Source organism: Ascaphus truei, chromosome 1 (assembly GCF_040206685.1).
Source record: "Ascaphus truei isolate aAscTru1 chromosome 1, aAscTru1.hap1, whole genome shotgun sequence".
Lineage (NCBI taxonomy): Eukaryota > Metazoa > Chordata > Amphibia > Anura > Ascaphidae > Ascaphus > Ascaphus truei.
This window is the reverse complement of record NC_134483.1, coordinates 398145931-398162468: the sequence shown is the minus strand read 5'-3', so window position 1 is coordinate 398162468 and position 16538 is coordinate 398145931. Positions and strand designations below refer to the sequence as shown.

General features: G+C 48.4%; 1 protein-coding gene across 9 annotated transcripts in view; it reads left to right on the top strand.

The window, feature by feature from the left end:
* The window catches only part of FNIP2 (folliculin interacting protein 2), an 88034-nt gene that overhangs the window by 32318 nt on the left and 39178 nt on the right, over positions 1–16538 (top strand). For 7 of the 9 annotated variants that reach the window (XM_075612423.1, XM_075612405.1, XM_075612369.1 and 4 more), the window contains exons 2-3: positions 8744–10387; positions 13424–13550. In XM_075612423.1, coding sequence (XP_075468538.1) covers positions 10209–10387; positions 13424–13550 — 306 coding nt within the window. In that variant the 5' untranslated portion in view covers positions 8744–10208. The remainder of the gene's footprint in view (positions 1–8743; positions 10388–13423; positions 13551–16538) is intronic. The other 2 variants (XM_075612387.1, XM_075612360.1) reach the window with 1 other exon arrangement.

Here is a 16538-nt window from a genome sequence, read left to right as displayed (position 1 = left end):
CTTTTTGTTCTACCTATACTGTATATAGATCGCAAATGGAAATATTACTGTATGCTCATTTGCACGTCTTGGGCTGCGTCTATACTATGGCAGACGGAACGGAGGGGAGGCGCACACACGCTGCAATACAAAGCCTGAGCTTTTTCATGGCTTTGCAGGGTATGCAGCGGGCGCAGTTTGGGGGCGTGGAAATGAATATTTGGAGGCGTGGCAATGACGTTCCGGCGCGGACATCACTTCCCTACCTCACATCCCGATCCACGGGCATTTTTTCAGATGCAGCATCTGAAGCACTGTGCAGACAAGTTCACTTTCCCCCGGTATGGAAATTAACTTTCATTTTGTGTATGTTTGTGTTGTGTGTTTACCACTGGCATACAAAAAAGAAAAATGGCGTCACTTTGAAAATGTAATTTCACGTTGATTGGAGAAGACAGGTCACGTGATAATGCCATCGCGCAAAAAATCACTTGGCTCTGTCTCCAATTTCGTGCCTTTGCCAGCTCTGTCTGACGTGGACGCTGGTGCCATCTATAGGCATCCTCAAAGAGGACCATAGATTTGAACGCGCAGCGCGCGCCTCCCCTCCGTTCCGCTCCGTCTGCTATAGTATAGACGCAGCCTTAGACAGGTCTGCAACCCCGCCTTTCACCATTATCACCCAGCATGCAGCGCTTACACTGCAGCAAGGGATTCTGGGAAATGCCATGCAAATGAGCACACAGTTAGGGTGACCAGATTTTGAAAATGAAAAACCGGGACACTTTTTTTTTTACATAACAGTTTATTTATTGTAGTACACTTATACTTACGACCATTAGTCTTTGTTACATAGTTGTGTGTGTGTGTGTTGACCTCACTAATCGAACAAAAAAAAACCCAGATGTGAATGATTCTGAACCCCTTAACCAGTATCAGGACGCCCCCTCTTCACAATTTCTAAAGCAGCAATCCCGCCTGGGATCTTACCTGATCCGCAGTCCCTCAAGGTACTATACTGGAGGGGAGGTGTTCCCTACCTGTCTTCAGAGGTCTCCCGTGTGAAACTTGAGTCAGATCTGGAAGAAAGAAGGGTAGGTTACTTCGGTGTAGGTATACGGCAGTTAAAATAAGACAGGGAGGGTGAGAGAGAGAGGGTGAGAGAGACAGAGAGGGTGAGAGAGACAGAGAGGGTGAGAGAGACAGAGAGGGAGAGAGACAGAGAGGGAGAGAGACAGAGAGGGAGAGAGACAGAGAGGGAGAGAGACAGAGAGGGAGAGAGACAGAGAGGGAGAGAGACAGAGAGGGAGAGAGACAGAGAGGGAGAGAGACAGAGAGGGAGAGAGACAGAGAGGGAGAGAGACAGAGAGGGAGAGAGACAGAGAGGGAGAGAGACAGAGAGGGAGAGAGACAGAGAGGGAGAGAGACAGAGAGGGAGAGAGACAGAGAGGGAGAGAGACAGAGAGGGAGAGAGACAGAGAGGGAGAGAGACAGAGAGGGAGAGAGACCGAGAGGTGAGAGAGACCGAGAGGTGAGAGAGACCGAGAGGTGAGAGAGAGCGAGAGGTGAGAGAGAGCGAGAGGTGAGAGAGAGCGAGAGGTGAGAGAGAGCGAGAGGTGAGAGAGAGCGAGAGGTGAGAGAGAGCGAGAGGTGAGAGAGAGCGAGAGGTGAGAGAGAGCGAGAGGTGAGAGAGAGCGAGAGGTGAGAGAGAGCGAGAGGTGAGAGAGAGCGAGAGGTGAGAGAGAGCGAGAGGTGAGAGAGAGCGAGAGGTGAGAGAGAGCGAGAGGTGAGAGAGAGCGAGAGGTGAGAGAGAGCGAGAGGTGAGAGAGAGCGAGAGGTGAGAGAGAGCGAGAGGTGAGAGAGAGCGAGAGGTGAGAGAGAGCGAGAGGTGAGAGAGAGCGAGAGGTGAGAGAGAGCGAGAGGTGAGAGAGAGCGAGAGGTGAGAGAGAGCGAGAGGTGAGAGAGAGCGAGAGGTGAGAGAGAGCGAGAGGTGAGAGAGAGCGAGAGGTGAGAGAGAGCGAGAGGTGAGAGGAGAGCGAGAGGTGAGAGAGAGCGAGAGGTGAGAGAGAGCGAGAGGTGAGAGAGAGCGAGAGGTGAGAGAGAGCGAGAGGTGAGAGAGAGCGAGAGGTGAGAGAGAGCGAGAGTGAGAGAGAGCGAGAGTGAGAGAGAGCGTGAGGTGAGAGAGAGCGAGAGGTGAGAGAGAGCGAGAGGTGAGAGAGAGCGAGAGGTGAGAGAGAGCGAGAGGTGAGAGAGAGCGAGAGGGGTGAGAGAGAGCGAGAGGTGAGAGAGAGCGAGAGGTGAGAGAGAGCGAGAGGTGAAGAGAGCGAGAGAGAAGCGAGAGGGTGAGAGAGAGAGCGAGAGGTGAGAGAGAGCGAGAGGAGAGAGAGCGAGGTGAGAGAGAGCGAGAGGTGAGAGAGAGCGAGAGGTGAGAGAGAGCGAGAGGTGAGAGAGAGCGAGAGGTGAGAGAGCGGCGGAGGTGAGAGAGAGCGAGAGGTGAGAGAGAGCGAGAGGTGAGAGAGAGCGAAGTAGAGAGAGCAGAGGGAGAGAGCGAGAGGTGAGAGAGAGCGAGAGGTGAGAGAGAGCGAGAGTGAGAGAGAGCGAGAGGTGAGAGCGAGAGGTAGAGAGAGAGCGAGAGGTGAGAGAGAGCGAGAGGTGAGAGAGAGCGAGGGTGACAGAGAGAGAGAGAGGGTGACAGAGAGAGAGAGAGGGTGACAGAGAGAGAGAGAGGGTGACAGAGAGAGAGAGAGGGGTGAGAGAGAGAGAGAGAGGGAGAGAGAGAGAGAGAGGGTGAGAGAGAGAGAGAGAGAGGGTGAGAGAGAGAGAGAGAGGGTGAGAGAGAGAGAGAGAGGGTGAGAGAGAGAGAGAGAGGGTGAGAGAGAGAGAGAGAGGGTGAGAGAGACAGAGAGAGGGTGAGAGAGACAGAGAGAGGGTGAGAGAGACAGAGAGAGGGTGAGAGAGACAGAGAGAGGGTGAGAGAGACAGAGAGAGGGTGAGAGAGACAGAGAGAGGGTGAGAGAGACAGAGAGAGGGTGACACAGAGACGAGAGAGGGTGACACAGAGAGAGAGAGAGGGTGACACAGAGAGAGAGAGAGGGTGACACAGAGAGAGAGAGAGGGTGACACAGAGAGAGAGAGGGTGACACAGAGAGAGAGAGAGGGTGACACAGAGAGAGAGAGAGGGTGACACAGAGAGAGAGAGAGGGTGACACAAGAGAGAGAGAGGGTGACACAGAGAGAGAGAGAGGGTACACAGAGAGAGAGAGAGGGTGACACAGAGAGAGAGAGAGGGTGACACAGAGAGAGAGAGAGGTGACACAGAGAGAGAGAGAGGGTGACACAGAGAGAGAGAGGGTGACACAGAGAGAGAGAGAGGGTGACACAGAGAGAGAGAGAGGGTGACACAGAGAGAGAGAGAGGTGACACAGAGAGAGAGAGAGGGTGACACAGAGAGAGAGAGAGAGGGTGACACAGAGAGAGAGAGAGGGTGACACAGAGAGAGAAGAGAGGGTGACACAGAGAGAGAGAGAGGGTGACACAGAGAGAGAGAGAGGGTGACAGAGAGAGAGAGAGAGAGGTGACAGAGAGAGAGAGAGAGAGGGTGACACAGAGAGAGAGAGAGGGTGACACAGAGAGAGAGAGAGAAGGTGACAGAGAGAGGGTAGACACAGAGAGAGAGAGAGGGTGACACAGAGAGAGAGAGAGAGGGTGACACGAGAGAGAGAGAGAGAGGGAGAGAGAGAGAGAGGGTGACACAGAGAGAGAGAGAGAGGGACACAGAGAGAGAGAGGGAGAGAGAGAGGGTGACACAGAGAGAGAGAGAGGGTGACACACAGAGAGAGAGAGGGTGACACAGAGAGAGAGAGAGAGGGTGACACAGAGAGAGAGAGAGAGGGTGACACAGAGAGAGAGAGAGGAGGTGACACAGAGAGAGAGAGGGAGAGAGAGAGGGTGACACAGAGAGAGAGAGAGGGTGACACACAGAGAGAGAAGGTGACAGAGAGAGGGTGACACAGAGAGAGAGAGAGGGTGACACAGAGAGAGAGAGAGGGGTGACACACAGAGAGAGAAGGTGACAGAGAGAGGGTGACACAGAGAGAGAGAGAGGGTGACACAGAGAGAGAGAGAGGGTGACACAGAGAGAGAGAGAGGGTGACAGAGAGAGAGAGAGAGAGGGTGACAGAGAGAGAGGAGAAGAGGTGAGAGAGAGAGAGAGAAGGTGAAGAGAGGAGAGAGAGAGGGGAAGAGAGAGAGAGAGAGGGTGACAGAGAGAGAGAGAGAGAGGGTGACACAGAGGGAGAGGGAGAGAGAGAGGGTGACAGAGAGAGAGAGGAGAGGGGTGACACAGAGAGAGAGAGGGTGACACAGAGAGAGAGGAGGGGTGACACAGAGAGAGAGAGAGAGGGTGACCACAGAGAGAGAGAGAGAGGGTGACACAGAGAGAGAGAGGGAGAGAGAGAGGGTGACACGAGAGAGAGATGAGAGGTGACACACAGAGAGGAGGTGACAGAGAGGGTGACACAGAGAGAGAGAGAGGGTGACACAGAGAGAGAGAGAGGGTGACACACAGAGAGAGAAGGTGACAGAGAGAGGGTGACACAGACGAGGAGCGAGGGTGACACAGAGAGAGAGAGAGGGTGACACAGAGAGAGAGAGAGAGGGTGACAGAGAGAGAGAGAGAGAGGGTGACAGAGAGAGAGAGAGAGGAGGGTCGACAGAGAGAGCGAGAGAGAGAGGGTGACAGAGAGAGAGAGAGAGAGAGGGGTGACAGAGAGAGAGAGAGAGAGGGGTGACACAGAGAGAGAGAGAGAGGTGACACAGAGAGAGAGAGAGGGTGACACAGAGAGAGAGGGTGACAGCAGAGAGAGAGAGGGTGACACAGAGAGAGAGAGGGTGACACGAGAGAGAGAGAGGGTGACACAGAGAGAGAGAGAGAGGGTGACACAGAGAGAGAGAGAGGGTGACACAGAGAGAGAGAGAGGATGACACAGAGAGAGAGAGAGGGTGACACAGAGAGAGGGGCACAGAGAGAGAGAGAGGGTGACAGAGAAGAGAGAGAGAGGGAAGAGAGAGAGAGAGAGAGGGTGACAGAGAGAGAGATGAGAGGGTGACAGAGAGAGAGAGAGGGGACTGAGAGAGAGAAGAGAGGGTGACACAGAGAGGAGAGAGGGACACAGAGAAGAGAGAGGTGACACAGAGAGAGGGAGAGAGGGTGACACAGAGAGAGAGCGCAGGTGACCCGCGATGAGGGTGCACAGAGAGAGAGAGAGGGTGACACAGAGAGAGAGAGAGAGGGTGACACAGAGAGAGAGAGAGAGGTGACACAGAGAGAGAGAGAGAGGGACACAGAGAGAGAGAGAGAGGGTGACACAGAGAGAGAGGAGAGAGGGTGACACACGAGAGAGAGAGAAGAGGGGACACAGAGAGGAGAGAGAGGTGACACAGAGAGAGAGAGAGAGGTGACACAGAGAGAGAGAGAGAGGGTGACACAGAGAGAGAGAAGAGGTGACACAGAAGAGAGAGAGAGAGAGGGTGACACAGAGAGAGAGAGAGAGGGTGACACAGAGAGAGAGAGAGAGGGTGACACACAGAGAGAGAGAGAAGGTGACACACAGAGAGAGAGAGAAGGTGACAGAGAGAGGGTGACACAGAGAGAGAGAGGGAGAGAGAGAGGGTGACACAGAGAGAGAGAGAGGGTGACACACAGAGAGAGAGAGAAGGTGACAGAGAGAGGGTGACACAGAGAGAGAGAGGGAGAGAGAGAGGGTGACACAGAGAGAGAGAGAGGGTGACACACAGAGAGAGAAGGTGACAGAGAGAGGGTGACACAGAGAGAGAGAGAGGGTGACACACAGAGAGAGAAGGTGACAGAGAGAGGGTGACACAGAGAGAGAGAGAGGGTGACACACAGAGAGAGAAGGTGACAGAGAGAGGGTGACACAGAGAGAGAGAGAGGGTGACACACAGAGAGAGAAGGTGACAGAGAGAGGGTGACACAGAGAGAGAGAGAAGGTGACAGAGAGAGGGTGACAGAGAGAGAGAGAAGGTGACAGAGACAGAGGGTGAGAGAGAGAGGGAGAGGGACAGAGAGGGAGAGGGAGAGGGAGGGGGAGGGGGAGGGAGAGGGAGGGGGAGGGAGAGGGACAGGGGGAGACAGACACGGGTACACACACACACACACACACTGGCACACACACACACACTGGCACACACACACACTGGTACACACACACTGGTACACACACACACACACACACACTGGTACACACACACACACTGGTACACACACACACACTGGTACACACACACACACTGGTACACACACACACACTGGTAAACACACACACACTGGTACACACACACACTGGTACACACACACGTACACACACACGTACACACACACACACTGGTACACACACACACACTGGTACACACACACACTGGTACACACACACACCCCTAACACACACACACTAGTACACACACACACTGGTACACACACACACACACTGGTACACACACACACACACTGGTACACACACACACACACACACACACTGGTACACACACACACACACACACACTGGTACACACACACACACACTGGTACACACACACACACACACACACACTGGTACACACACACACACTGGTACACACACACACACACACTGGTACACACACACACACACACACAGACACTGGTACACACACACACACACACACACTGGTACACACACACACACACACTGGTACACATACACAGACACTGGTACACACACACACACACACACACACACACACTGGAGTACAGACAGAGGCAGCCACGAGCAGGTGGCTCTCCGCCTCCCCCTGCACCCACCCCCGCGCCCATCTCCCGCACCTAGGGGGGGGGGGTGGATAGGAGCGCCGGGACACAAAGGTAAACTGCCGCCCCCCCCTCCCCCGGAGGGCAGCCACGGGTTCCCGGGGCAGAATGGGGGACACCGCGCAGCCACCACTGCCAGCCCCCGCGCCCATCTCCCGAACCAAAGGGACAGGGGGGGAAGGGAGCGCCAGGACAGGAGGCAAAGGATAAAAAACCCACCTCCTATCCCCCCGGGCGGGCAGAGGGGGGGAAACACCGCGCAGAAGAGCCAGGAGCCGCGGGCAGAGACACACACCACGTGTGCTCTGCCGCAGGAAGCGGAAGCCCCGCCCCCAGGCACCCTTCCTTCCATCCATTCCACATGCCGGTCCTTGGTGAAGGATGATGCCGGGGGGCGGGGGCTTAATGCCGGGACGCTGGGGATTGGCCAACAAGGTAGGAAACTGCCGGGGGGGGGGGGGGGTTGGCATTAAAAAAAAAAAAAAATACTTACCAGCCGGGCTGCTGCAGTCTCCTCCTCCGCGCCGCCGCAGACTCGCGCACAGCGCACAGCGCACAGCAGCTTACTCGCGCACCGCCGGCGACAAAAATAAATAAATGGGGACACATTGAGGAAAATCCGGGACATTTCCGGTACACACAGAAAAGCGGTACAGCTCCCGAAAAACCGGGACTGTACCGGCAAAAGGGGGACGGGTGGTCACCCTACACACAGTGCCACCTTTTTTACTTCAAATCCATTTTGACACGGACCCCTATAAGCTTATGGTTGCTGCATTGCACAGCTTTTCGGCAATCCCGTGCTGCAGTGGAAGCACTGTGTGCTGGGTGATAATGGTGAAAGGCGGGGTTGCAGACCTGTCTAAGGCAAATCAAATAGAGATGACTTCCAGCGATCGCGACCAATCTGTGGCTCCATATCACGCTTACTATAAGCGCACGCGACGGCAGCACCGCTTTCCCTCAGCCTCAGCACGCCTCCGCATGGGCTTTGTCCCCGCTGGCGCTGAGCGCGCTCATGCTTGGAGAGCTCTCCAAGCATGAGCGCCGGGTGTCCTTAAAATTTTCGCGAACGCTTGCAGGGGGGGGGAGGGGGGGATGCTGCAAGGAAAGCTGAGCGCGCTATAAAGTTTTTAAAAAAAATTATTTACTCGAGCGCCGGTGAGCGTGTGTGCCCGTGCATACGCGTGAGCGGGGACTTGTGTATGTATGTGTCACCTTGCCAAGCGCCGCCCGCTCAGCGCTAGCAGGGACGCAGCCTTAGACATGCAAATGAGCACACAGTAAGATTTCCATTTGCTCTATGCTTTACGGTGGAGGGTTTTGTCACTTATTTATTTATTTTACCCACCATAACTTAACGTGTGTGTGTGTGGATAGAGATAGAGATATATTTGGAGTGCTTGCGGATGAAGTTGTGCCTGCCTGCATGCTTTCTTAATCCTTAATCATGTAATGATCCACCACTAGCTTTGAAGGGCTTAAGTTGGATGGCACACTAGGGCCGCTGGAGATTTGTCCCTTGCACAATGCAGCTTTAGATCAGTGTGCACATAAACTCTCAGCTGAACGTGTCTGCTCTGCAGGAGGAACTCACCCAGGTGCCAGGCGAGTTAATAAACTCGGCGCATAAAAACAATTGAGCAGACAACCTGTTTGCTGTTGAAGGATAAACAAGCGTACATTGCCTGTGTGTAACAGGTTTTCCACAGAATCAAATGTCGTTTGTTTTTTTTGTAATATAATTCAAGGGCTACAAGACTTCTTACGAAAAACAAAATTGTTAACATTGAGGAATATGATGCGTGAAATTAAATTGGCAATGTTTATATTGATTTTGAATTCATAATCCTTTTATAGTTATAGTGAGATCTTTAACTGTTGACCTGTGACTTACAGCACCAGTGCAATCAAGCTTGACTTTGACATGAATTGAGGATGTTGGTCTCCGAGGCAGGACGCCGATTCCTGCCAAGCTGGCCCATGTAGCAATGGTTAACATTCCTGCAGCGAATGGATTTATTGACTAAAAACATCGGGACACCATGCCTTCTAAAAACATCGGGACACCATGCCTTCTAAAAACATCGGGACACCATGCCTTCTAAAAACATCGGGACACCATGCCTTCTAAAAACATCGGGACACCATGCCTTCTAAAAACATAGTTGTTGCCAATTATGCAGTTAGAGCCGGCAATCATTTGTGTGTAGCTTTTACCGGAATTATGTGGTGTAATTGGTTATAATCTGAAGAAAAAGTTCAGGAAATTGCAGCAACGTCCTCCAGTCCCGGGGCAGCTATTTTCAAAATGAATCTCCGTACTGATGGAAAGCAATGTTTTAGTAGAATATCAATATAGAGCACATTTCTTGCTGTCTGCAATACTTCATTTTGGGGAGAAGCTACAACTCGTAACAATCCCCTCAAGAATTAGAGACCTAGAAAGGGGGAATGGCATTGTTAGCCGTATTTGGTTACTGAACCCACAGAGCAATTTATTGACCTGCCATATGTTGCGAAGTAGGGTTTCTTTTAAACTGAAAGCACCTAGAATGCAGCATATAAAGTGGTATTAAGAGGTTACATGCAAAACAAAAAAATTATAATTGTTTCTTTTTATGGGAAAATAGGATTCTTCTCTCTTTTTTTTATTTTTTTATTTTTTTATTTTTTATTATAATATATTGGAGTTGTAAATATTCTTCGATGTGATTCTTGAGGATGGTCACTGGAGAAATCGGGGAGCAATTGTAAGATTGTTTTTGTTTTTTAAATTGACCTCCAAATTTCTATATATCCTATCTATATTAGCGAGATGGAAAAAGGAAAGGGACAGTAAAGGCAAACTGAAACGAAAAAAAAGCAAAACTTATAAGCATGATAACTATTCTTCTATGTATCACTGCACAAAGTACACATGATCTGTGCCCAATACTAATGTCACAGGCTTTGAAGCCGGTCAGTGTGATTTGAATAGCAGTGACCTTTTCTTGTTGCCTTGGGCAAGTCACTTAATCTTATTTTGCCAGGAAAAAATATTACACTGTAAGCTTTTTTTTTTTTTTTTAGCAGTGACTTGTCTGAAATAAGCTGCACAGCATTGTATACAGTGGTATTGTGTTAGAAAAAAATCAATCTTGGTCTTGCCGTGCAAGTTTGCCACCTCAGGCACTTTTAGATACTGTATCTTGCCCAAGGTCATGCATTGCTGACACAGTCTTGTACTTGGATAGATGAGGAACCAACTAGAGTCTCCCTGAGCCGCGTGGTCCCTCACCCTACCTACCCTTGGTGTGTGCTGACAGGAGATGAATACAGGGGGGCATGGGGGAGCGGTGTATTGTGCACAGCACCCTATACAATGCAGGGTAGAAGTGCAGCAGTCAGTCTGCTCAGCAACTTTTGTGATGAGGGCGGGAGTCCTAGTCATCTGATAGTCTTGTGCTTTGGAATAGTCTCCACATGGAGGAAAGAGCTGTCCCTGCAGGGACAATCGGTAGCCTGTGTGTTATATACAGAAGGGAAGCTGGTTAAGGAGAGGTACTGTGCCTGTGCTCCTAGGAGGGTGCTTGCTGGCTTTGTAATGTTGTACTTGGGTGTTTATGGAAAGATTATAAAGCAAATTATTTTAGAATATTTGTTGTTGGCTAATGTAATTGTACAGGTTAACTTTTTTGGGGTAGCGATCTGTACAATCCGATTTTGCAGTGCTAGGTGGCGTCACAGAATAGCGCCGCCGCCTTGCAGTAATTTGGTATAATTTCAGGCCTTGTGGCTCAATTATACCAAAAACTGCAGAGCGATCCGGTGACGTTATCGTAGCGGCGCTACATGTGCAGAAGCGAATTATAGCACTACTGCTGGGAGACATGGCCAGATCATTTCTGTGTGTGTGTGTGTTCTGTTTTAAGATGCACTGTGATTTGCACGGCCAATCACATGATGCGGTCATCACGATTAGTATATGCCTTTTTTAAATTTTTAAAAATTTTTTTTTTTTTAAAGCGGTGCGATTTCTGGTATGATCATGGCCTAACTCGGAATAATGCCTTTAGCCTCTTCCTCCTACAATGTGGAAGGACATTCTTTGACTCCATACTCTGTAATAGAGGACATGTCCTACACAGAGCCGTAGATAAGAACACGTACGCCTAACATAAAAGGTCGCCTGTTTAAATTGGCGTATTTTAATATTCGTCAAGTTTTTATAAATGTATGAAGATTGTATTTTACAAAGTACTAAGCTTTATAAGGTCTGGCATTAATCGGTACAAATCTGTACTGTAGAAGGTTTCATTTAAAAATGTGGTACTTAAATGAGTTTGGTTGGGGCAAAACTGGACATGGGTAGCTACAGCAATGCGTGGGAGTGCTGTAAAATGCCTCATGATGAGACAACAAAATGGAACACTTAAAAATGCTGCATATTCACTGTAAACTGGCTCTGTTAGAGGCCTGCTTTGCTCCTACCGGATCGTGCGCTCCTTATACAGCTCAACCACAGATATAGCGCGGTCCTCGGGGTCCACCTGAGACCACCGCGTTAGTAACGGGGTCGCGGAAAAACAAAATGGCCGCCGCAAAAAAGAAATGTAGAAAAAAAAATGGCGGGCGCATCAGTGCTACCGTGTCCGCCGGAGGGAAAGCTGAGAACTCTCCCAGCGTTCCCAGACCCGGTGGGGGCAGCGGCAACCACACACAGCTCTTACCTTGCATTTGGCAGCTCTGCTCCCGGTGTCTGTCAGTGTTCGGAATGCCCAGCATATCACTACTGTGTTACGATCGCACTGCGCATGGGATCGGGTTTCAAAGAAGAGACTGTGGCGTCCCTGCTTTGTTTACACAAGCCACGTGCACGGCGCGCGCAGACGGCCACGGCGCGCACACACGGCCCTCAACCCTCAGCCCTCACCGAGTGCACAGAGCACACACAGAACACCGTGTTTGAGAAGGGGGTTACTGTGAGTAGGGAGGGGGGTTACTGTTTGAGCAGGGGGGATATTTTTAGCAGGAGGGTACTGTGCACAAGGGGGGGGGGTACTGTAAGCAGGGGGGGTACTGTGTAAGCAGGGGTGTACTTTGAGCAAGGTTAGGGGGCTGTGAGCAGGGGGGGATGTTTTGTCCCAATTTTACACAACCATCCCCCAAAAAAAATGAAGAAAAAAAAAATTATAATTTAAAAAAAACGGGAGCCACGTGAAAACCCGTGTTATAACCGAATTCGCGTTATAACGGGTCGCGATATAACGGGGTTGAGCTGTATCATCTGCATAACGTATAGCTCCGTAAGAGGCCTGTTGTGCAGTTCTGAGTGGCTCTGGCTCTCAAAACGCGACAATCTTCGGATGCATCCAAAATCTATAAATCAGAAGAATGCAATTAGTGTTTTTCCAACTTTATAAAAAAAAGTGATAAATATGAAAATAATGGATGTATTTGTAAAATTGAATCTGCCACACCTTTGGAAATGTAAGAATACAGGAAAGTGTACTTTGCAGCCCCATAAATAATTACATTGTTCATGTACCGTGAATGTTCATATCTTGCATTCAAATGCATATGATCTTTGTAATAATTCTGCTAAAATCTTGGCTGGGTAGAAAGATTAACTTGTGAAAAAAAAAAAACCTTTGTTCTGCATAAATCTTTTTTTCTTAAATTAAATATATAAAGATTGAGGGGCTTGTTCAAGCACAGTGTTTCACAATCTAGATGTATATTTATTTTTGTTCCTCCCATTACATTTTTATCAAGCACATTTTTATAGCCATTTTCTATTCATAAATCCTTACAAAACTTCCCCCATAATATTACTTTGGTATGTTTCAGTGACCTAACTTGAATAGTAAATTATCATACATGGGCCAGTTGGGTAATGGGCATTATAGAGTAGGGCTCCCAGAGTGGCAAAACTAGCAAAAAGGTTGTAATCGCCAACAGCAGACAGCTTTAAAGTGTCCCCCTTTTGTTTCCTGCAAGAGGCAAGCATGGCATTGTATTGCTGCTTCTTCCAAAGCTAACATTTAAATAGGTTATGCACTCTCCATGACATTCCCATCATTTCTATAGGTTTTTATAGATACACGTGTCTTGCCCAAGTGGCGGCACTCGCTGTTTGTTGTTTTCACCTCTTCCAAACAGTTCAGTTTCTGTCAAGTGTTACTAAGTGGCATTGTGCTTTAATGTGGGGTTCAAAAGCAAATCCAATGTTGTAGACGTCGGCGCTTTAAACATGTCCCCCAGCTGTTAAATTATGTACTGTATATGGTTTTGCAGTGAGGTATATCAGGAGGCGGGTGGGGTGTGGGTGAGACTTTTGTAAAAATAAACGGATCCTTTTTTTAGGCACGTGCTCATGTATTTGTTTTACATGTGACCATGAGCCCTACATTAGCAATAGTCATGGGAGTCAGACTCTAGCATTTCGCAGCCACAACCCTAAAAACTGCACATTTAATGCTTTTGAATCTCCTATCACTATTTATGGAGAGCCTTTCCGTTGCTACATATATCAAAGCAAACAAATGATCAAGCCACACTCTGAGCAAGCCATTTTTCAATGCATTCCATCCACAGTTGGCCTTGTTCGGAGTTGGACTTGAATTACATTCGCCTGATCGTTTACCAGGACTGTGAGAGGAGGGGCAGGCAAGTCTTATTCGATTCCAAGGCGGTCCTTGAGATTAAAGATGGAACAGCACAGGTAAGAGGGGCTTACTTCTCAGGCTCTATATTACCCTGTATGCTGACTCCTGCTAGCATGTCCCTTCACCTGTAACCCCTAAAGTGCCGGGTGCTTCTCTTATGACAGGAGAGGTTAATGATGCATTAAAGTGAAAATGAAATAAACACTGAACACTGTCTATACAACGCGCGTTATTTATTTAGTACTCTTAGCGATACATCCGGGTTTTATTTCTGTCGGTAAATGAATGCTTTATGGAATCGTCATCCTCCATGTTTCTCTTGTTCTTATCCACACGGTCTTCTGTTTTGTGAGTAAAATATGTTGATAAACTAGTTCGGCTGCTGAAGATTGGGAATGCTGCAGTAATGTAGAAATAAACCCATTCAACCCCGTTATAACGCGATCTGTTACAACGCGATGCCAGTGTGGCTCCCAATTTTCGTATTTATGAATACTTTACAACACGATTATTGGTATCTTAAATACTGTATTGTACAATGCATAAAATTGTACATTATTTCTAACGCGATTTGCTTTTAAATATAAAAACGCGATATGATTCTTTGGACCCCAAGCGCAGCGTTATAAGAGGGTTGAGCTGTATATGCTTTTTATTCTGACGGCTGTAGCAGTTTTTTTTTTTTCTTCTTGGTGACCATAGCAGATCTAAAAATATTAACCCCTTTTCTGCCAATTGGCAGCAGTGGAATGATGATGATTTTCGCCCTAGCTGAAAGTAGATATGCTAGGCTCCTTCATGTATTTTATACGTTTTTCAGGATTTGTATTTTTGACAAGGTTTTACAATTAAGAACATTTTGCTGTAATAGTACACCTTTTTTTCACACCTGTAGCCAAATGCCAAATGCCAAATACCAAATGACATATTGTGAACTTGGAAATCACATCTAATTTCCATTTACAGGGCTGAAAAAATCCACTTGCCGCTCTTCTGAGACAAATTGGGGTGACTGCGGATATGTGGCGCTGAAAGACCGCAGCTGTTGCAGAGTATTTTGGGAATCCCGACTGCTTGCTCAAGTCACACCCCATAATGCCATGCGGAGTGCTATGCAAACGTTGTGGGGAGCGACTTCAGGAAGCAGAATGGTGATTGACAGCTCTGCTTCCGAAGACTACCTGCAACAGGGGTCTTGTGTACCCCGCCGTCCCCTACTGTGCACCTAAGTGACAACATTCCATCCCTGATAATTTGGTGCGGGAATTGGAGAGGTCTTGGGTGAATTTTCACATGTACAAGCATAGATAAAAACTATTCTATGTATTGAATATCAACATTGTTAGTTCTCAGATATAGAGAGTAGAGATGGACGAACCAGTCTGCATCCGTACTGTGGATCTTACTAAAAATCTGCACCCTGGAATCTGATATTTTTTTGTCCCCAATCTGCCTTCAGAGACCTATTTTAGTAGTCACGATGTGTTTACTCCCCCACCCCTCCCCTTCAAACATCCCTGTAACATAGGGAGATACTTCTGTACTCAAAAAGGAGCATGCCTGAGGTACCTGGGAGATATATGCTAATGGGATATGCAAAGTATATTTAAATCCCACACTTCCTACAAGGATTTCCATAAGGGCTATACTGAGTTGACGAGTCTAAGGCACCTGGTGAGGAATGAGGTACTGGTGTCTGGCCCAACAGGATTCGATCTCTACTGCTCAAACCTGTAGCCCCCCCCCCGGTTTTCTTTAGAAGCGGCCTGCTTGCATTACCTTGTTGCCACTGACCGTTCAATGTTCTCAGTGCACAAACAAGAGCACACTTCTGCGATACCTGTGAGATATGCTAATAGCTGGACTAGCTACAGATGTGAGCAGTAGAGCTCAAAAATATTTTGTGATAGTGTGACAACCGGTTTAGCACACTTCTTGTTGAGCTGTTGCCAAGAAAATGTAAGGTTGTGGGTTCTAATCATATTGGGCCTGACACCAGTACCCCATTCCTCACAAGGTACCTTAGACTTGTCACGTCAATACTGTATAGTGATTACGGAAATTCTTTTAGGAAGTGTGGGATAAGTCATTTAAATACACGTTGCATGTCTCTCTGGTACCTCAGTTGTGCTCCTTGAGCACAAAGGTCTCTCCCTAGGTCATTAAGAGGGGATATATAAATATATACAGAACGTGAGAGAGAAGTTGGTGAAATAGGATACACATGATTTTTGGTGATCAGTCTCCAAAGGCATTTTTATTTCCGATCTGCGGATGAAAGGAGCTGGTCCAATCTGTGGCGGATTTGAATTCCTGCAGAGCTTTTGCCCATCTCTAATTGGGAACCACCCTCTGATATTGTCTTCATGCTTGGAACAGTTCATCTTGTAAATCCCGAAGTAGGCTCCAGCACACTATATAATACATAGAAACACGTAGATAGTTTCAGAATAAGTCACAAATTTAATAGCGTGAAAAATATAAATGTACAAAATTGGAACTGCTCACTGACTCATTTAGCAAAGTATACAGCTATAATTATCACACTAGGGTGGGGAGGGGGGGGGGAAGAGATACAAAGTAAAGGGAAGTGTGGGGTAAAAATGAAGGTATGGGGAACAGAAAAACATATAAAGACACTGGGGTAGGGTAAGAGGGGCAACGTTTTAGGGTAGGAACCCTTTCTTCTGGCCCGTTCCCTTGGGTTCACAGGAACCTCACGGTACTTCCCTTGACCCTTATCCCCCCTCTAGGACACAAGAATGAAAGCTTAAGCAAAAATCACAGAGTAATGCAATCTAGCTCTGCCGTGAACAGCTATCCGCAGTAAAGGTAAGTATATCAGGGTAAAGCAAACCGTCCTTATTCTCAGTGTTCACAGGCAACTAGCAAGGGCTTCAGGTACTCTTCTTCTCTCTAACTGCAGCTGCGGTGGCTGTTTGGGCCCACTACGCTTCGTGCACCTCAACATTTTTCATCATATTTTCTGGTTTAGAGTGCTGTCTATTATTGTTTATATAGTTCATCTTGTGTTGCCATTATAT